The sequence below is a fragment of the Eptatretus burgeri genome, chromosome 5 (assembly GCF_056783735.1).
Source record: "Eptatretus burgeri isolate ZD-2024b chromosome 5, Ebu_testis_v1, whole genome shotgun sequence".
Taxonomy (NCBI): Eukaryota; Metazoa; Chordata; class Myxini; order Myxiniformes; family Myxinidae; genus Eptatretus; species Eptatretus burgeri.
Window position 1 is genome coordinate 21537662 of NC_140965.1, and position 6000 is coordinate 21543661.

The following is a 6000-nucleotide window of genomic DNA, read 5'->3' on the forward strand; positions in this document are numbered from 1 at the left end:
TGGAAAAGACATTGCCCCCAAAGAGGACGACCGGAGATCCAACAGGAGGGAGGATCGGGACAACCGCAAAATCGTAAGTCATATTGACACACCGCGGGTGGACCCGTGTTACAAGGGGCAATGTTGACATTAACACCAAAAGAGGAGCCGACCTACTCTTTGGATGTTTCAGGTAAGACACTATCTTTTCTAGTTGACACGGGAGCCACCTACTCTACCATAGCAGCCAAACAGCTGCCACATGTTGAAAAATCCAATGCTGAAGTCCAAGTAGTAGGGTTGGGTGGTAGCATACAAACATTAAAGACAACAACGCAATTACCAGTAAGATGTGGACCTTTACAGGAAAAACATGCATTTCTTCTCACAACCACCACACCGGTGAATTTGTTAGGTAGAGATTTGTTGTGTAAGTTGGGATGTAAAATAGTATGTACGAACAAAGGGGTTTTTGTGGATATTCCCCAGAATAAAGCACAGTCAGCAATGATGCTGTTAATGACATCACACCCAGTTGTTTATTGGTGGAGGCTGAAAAGACAGCCGATTAGTGAGGCTTTGATATGTTTAAAGGAAGTCTTAGCCAAAAGTGAGGAAATGCAAATGTGGCTAGACAATGCACAAGTAATGACACACATCTACTATGAGCCTCCACATTGTACAATCTATTATGATGCGAATGGAGATGATGCTGAATTTGCGGAGAAAATTGCTCCGTATTTGGGAACCTACAATGATCTTTTGAGTTGCCGTTTGATGATTGGTAAGGAAGGTGTTGCAATGGAGGTAAAGCTCACAGAACAACAAAGGCATTTGACAAAGTATCCGCCGGGAGTAACTTCGCATGTGACAATAACCACAGCAAAAGATTATCACCCGAAGGATTTGGGCTTTATGGTTTATCGCCTACAGGGGGCAGTAGTGACCTGCACAACAATGATGTTGCATTGGCAGGTGCACAAGCTAGCGAACGATGAAGGGTGGATTTGTGATTTTGAGGAACAGGTGTTATTGGGGACAATTGAAGAGGTTGATTTACCACCTAAACATGGGAGGGTGATAAAAACGGTAAATGAAGGAGAAAACGCAGAAGATTTGATAAAAAGAGTTCCACAAGAATTGTGGACCCGACATGACAATGATGTAGGCCGTATAATTGGGGCAACGCCCCTCGTGGTTAAACTCAAACCGGGAATGCCTTGGCCGAATGTGCGCCAATACCCCCTGCGAAAGGAGGCAGAAGCCGGGATAGCACCAGTAATTGAATCTTTGAAGGAGCAAGGGATAATTGTAGAAACTTCAAGCCCGTGCAACACGCCTATACTGCCAGTGAAAAAGCCACAGAAAGATAAGTGGAGATTTGTTCAGGATTTACGGGAAGTAAATGAGGTGATTCAAAGTATCCACCCCGTGGTACCGAGCGCAGAGTTGGTGATGACGTCTATACCTGCAAGTTCCACCCATTTTACTGTAATCGATTTATGTTCTGCATATTTTTCTGTACCCATTTATAAAAAATCCCAGTTTTTATTTGCCTTCACGTATAAAGGCCGTCAATACACATGGACTGTTTTTCCTCAGGGGTTCGCGGATAGTCCAACATTATTTTCGCGTACCTTACATAAGGACTTAGAAGATGTTGTTTTCAAGGGTAAATCAGTGCTGCTACAATATGTGGATGATTTGCTCATTTGCTCCCCAAACAAAGCAGCGTGTGAAACAGATACGCTGCAGCTGCTCCAGGCATTGGCAAGAAAAGGCCACAAGGTGAATAAAGAGAAGTTGCAATTAGTCAAGGAAAGGGTTAAGTATTTGGGACACCACATTTCGCAAGGAAAGAGGGAATTGGATAAGGGAAGAATAACTTCAATTTCGGAAGTGCCATGCCCTCGCACAAAGAAAGAGATGATGCGATTCTTAGGTATGGCAACCTACTGTAGACAGTGGATTGTTGATTATGCAATTCTGACAAAGGAACTGTATGTTGTGGTGGGCAAAAACCAGCCCAATGTAATTGAGTGGACTGAGAAGATGGGGGAATATTTTACCAAATTAAAAGCGGCACTCTCGACAGCTCCCGCTTTGGGGCTGCCAGATTATGAGAAACCATTCTTCCTTTACTCTCACGAAACTAGAGGATTTGCGCAGGCTGTGCTGACACAATCCCACGGCGACCGCCAGCGACCAATTGCATATTTTAGCCGAAGGCTGGACCCGGTCGAACGTGGCCTACCTCTTTGTTTGCAAGCGGTGGCCGCAGCGAGCTACGCAGTTAAGCGCACGGCAGAAATCGTGATGGGTCACCCTCTCACGCTAAGGGTACCCCACTGTGTCGCGGCTTTATTAACCCAAAAGCAAACACAACATTTAACCAACACGCGCCTGATGCAGTGTGAGACGACTCTCCTACACCAGCCAAATTTGCAGATTGAGAGATGTAATGTTCTTAATCCTGCTTCCTTGCTGCCAACGAAAGACGATGGTGATGCTCACGACTGCACAGAGGCAATACAAGAAGTATCCACCGTGCGCCCGGATCTCAAGGATCAACCCTTGGAACACCCGGACCTCACCTTGTTCATCGATGGTTCGGCCTATCGTGGCCGAGACGGCTCGGGGCATGCAGGATACGCCGTGTGCACCCATAGTGAAGTTATTGAAGCGAGACGCCTGCCTGCACATTTTTCTGCCCAGCAGGCGGAGCTGTGTGCCCTGGTAAGGGCATGTGAACTATCTGCCAACATCGCGGTAAATATATACACTGACTCTAACTATGCTCTTGGTGTGGTACATGACAAAGGTGCGATCTGGAAAATGCGAGGGTTTCTCACCTCTGCAGGAACACCAATAAAAAATGGTGATTTAGTTTCTGAGCTGTTTAAAAGTATCTCAGCACCAGCAGACGTCGTGGTAATTAAATGCCGCGCACATCAGAAACTCACTACGGATATCGACAAAGGAAATGACAAGGCGGATAAAACTGCAAAAGAGGCGGCTAGTCTGCCTATTCCTTTGATAATGCCAGCACGACTACCGAAGGAACAAATTAAGCTGCATCGGTATAGCTTGTCAGATATTATTGCAATTCAAGCTGCAGCATCGCTGGATGATCGTGACAAATGGAAAGCTGCAGGAGGGACAATGGATGCAGACGGACTATGGTCTAATAGGGGAAAGGTCATAGCACCTACTGAAATCCTACCGTGGCTTGCACGCATGGCCCATTTAAATGGACATGTGTGCAAGAGGGGGACGGTGAGACAGGTGCAAGAATCCTGGTATGCACCAGGAATTGGGGGAGTAGTAGAAGGGGTTTGTAAGAGTTGCCAAATATGTCAAAAACACAACCAGCAGAAGGAGGGAAAAACAAGAGTACTGGGAGCTCACCCAGCCCCTTGGGGACCGTTCACGTACCTACAAATAGACTTTATAAAAATGCCTCCATCATGCGGTTTCAGCAATGTTTTGGTCGTGGTAGACATTTTTACTAAGTGGGTAGAGGCGTACCCATGTGCAAAGGCTGATGCCGCTACCGTGGTGAAGCACCTGCTAAAAAGTTTTTTCTGCCGATTTGGCATTCCTCATAAAGTGTCTCACGATCAAGGAGGACATTTTACGGGGGAAATAACACGGGCAGCGTGTAAAGCACTGGGAATTAAACAAACATTTCATTGTGTTTATCACCCAGAGTCAGCAGGTGCTGTGGAACGGCAAAACGGAATACTGAAGAACAAACTGGCTAAAATAACAACGGAGACGGGGTTAAAATGGCCAGAGGCATTACCCTTGGCACTAATGAGCATGCGATCAACAGTAAACCGGAAAACAGGGTTATCTCCTCATGAAATACTCATGGGAAGGCCAATGCGGCTGCCTGTGACCGCCCCCACAAACACGAATAAGCTGGATATTACAATGATGGACGAGAACTTGCTCACATTTTGTAAACAGCTTTGCAGGATCGCAAGGGCGATACACACAAGGGTAAAAGAGGCCCTACCCGGACCAGTGGAAGAGCCATACCACGCCTTCCAGCCAGGAGACTACGTGCTGATAAAACACTTCACGAGGAAAACAGCATTGGAACCTCGGTGGAAAGGACCATTTCAGGTACTGCTGACTACTCCGACTGCAGTAAAGTGCGAGGGTAAGACGGCTTGGATACATGCCACACATTGTAAACTGGCTATACCAGCAGAGACAGGGGCAACATGAACAACACCTATCTTACCATGACTGTATTTTTTTGTGCACTTGGATGCACGTGGGCATTTTACAATACGAGCTGCATGCGTTATAATGAAGGAAAAACTGATGATGAGAGAACTATGGGTAAAAGAAAGAGACGAGAACTAATCCTACATAAAGAATTGACTGATCATCCACTGAACACTTACCTGGCATTATCCCTACAGTATGTTAGGACAATGAACAAAAGGGAGTGTTGGGTGTGTTCACACCTTCCACATTCCTCAAAACACGGATTACCCTTGTTTGCAGTTCCACTCCAGGGGGAGAACATGTGTGGGTACATAGTCCGTAGACAAGATAGACCAGTTTTAACTAAAGTAGAGAAGGCATCAGTGGAAGGTAGAATAGTAGAGATAAAAAGTAATTGGGAGAAGGGGGGTTATAATTGCACGAACTATGAGCATTGGTATTACCCTAAGTACAGAACTATTAAGCAAAAGGCTGTGGGACAGGGCCCGGCAAGAGCAGTAAAAGTAACGAATTATGATGGATTGAAGAAGGGGGAGGGATTAGAAAAGTACCCCCCACATTTTCAGCTCATGCACAAACAAATTGGATTGATTTGTCTAGTTAGAGGATAAGGGGGGGGACCCCATTTAGGAGAATCAACATGCCAGTATTATGCTAGACATGGGGATGAAATGGTGACCATAAAAGGGCGAATTAATGGAACAACCATACCTGTAAAAATCGAAGTAAATAACCTCCTTGAACCTCAGGCACCCCTAAATGGTACATATTTTGTGTGTGGGTATAAGGCATACTCATGGCTACCAGTGGGATGGAGGGGATCATGTTTTTTGGGATTTATACTACCCAGGATTCGAATCACTGACCAATCACCCTTTGTACCACAGGTCATATCGAAAAGAGCCATTTCAGAAGTTGAGAGGTTTTTCATGATTGCATTCCCCTTTTATGGAGCAGGCAAAAGTGCAAGGGAAATTATCAATTTGGCAGCATCTTTGGAAAAGCTTGCTAATACCACCAGCGAAGGATTTCACAAAACGAGTGCCGAGCTGGTAGCTATACGGACAACCGTGATGCAAAACCGCATCGCTCTGGATATGCTTTTAGCAGAGAAAGGAGGGACGTGTGCGGTTATAGGTGTGGAATGCTGCACATATATTCCAGATAATTCAGAAGAAATTGATAATTTGGCTGAAAAAATTAAAGCTGAAGGTGCAAAATATCATGATTTTAACAAGGGATGGTCAATGGGATCTTGGTTGAAGGGAATATTGGGGAGTTGGGGAGCCTGGATAATCCATTGGTTGTTTATAGGGCTCATGATCTTCATAGCAGTGATTGTTGTCATCACTTGTATTAAAAATCTAATCAGGGAGTGCGTGAGACATTGTTCTTCTACAGCAAAGAAAACAACAAAACCGGAGACGGTCCTGGGGAAGCCTGCTGTGGTTGCTGTGGTCAAACCGCTGCCAACACCTCCGCCGTCTCTACCCTCCCCGATAATTCACTCTGGTTTTCCTCCCCAACCCATAGACCCTGAAAAGTACTGTGAACTTAATGGGACTGTTGACCCACTGCTTACACTCACATTGGATGAGTGTCTCGACTTGCTCACACCGATGACGAAGATGGAAAGAAATGTTATCTGAACATTGCCTTGTTGGAAAATGTTGGGACTTTTCTTTAAAATTTTCTTTCACTCTGGCTTGCAGTTTATATTCTTGTTTGCTGATATTCTTTTTGTTGGTTCATAAAGAACACAATATATAGATTCTTGCT

At 45.2% G+C, this 6000-nt stretch overlaps 1 protein-coding gene across 1 annotated transcript in view; it reads right to left on the reverse strand.

The window, feature by feature from the left end:
• The window catches only part of LOC147026034 (aspartate beta-hydroxylase domain-containing protein 2-like), a 44185-nt gene extending 40105 nt beyond the window's left edge, over nt 1–4080 (reverse strand). The window contains exon 1 of the mRNA XM_085881017.1: nt 4001–4080. Within this exon, the coding sequence (XP_085737143.1) occupies nt 4001–4021 (21 nt within the window). The 5' untranslated portion in view covers nt 4022–4080. The remainder of the gene's footprint in view (nt 1–4000) is intronic.
• Between the last annotated feature and the right edge of the window lie 1920 nt (nt 4081–6000).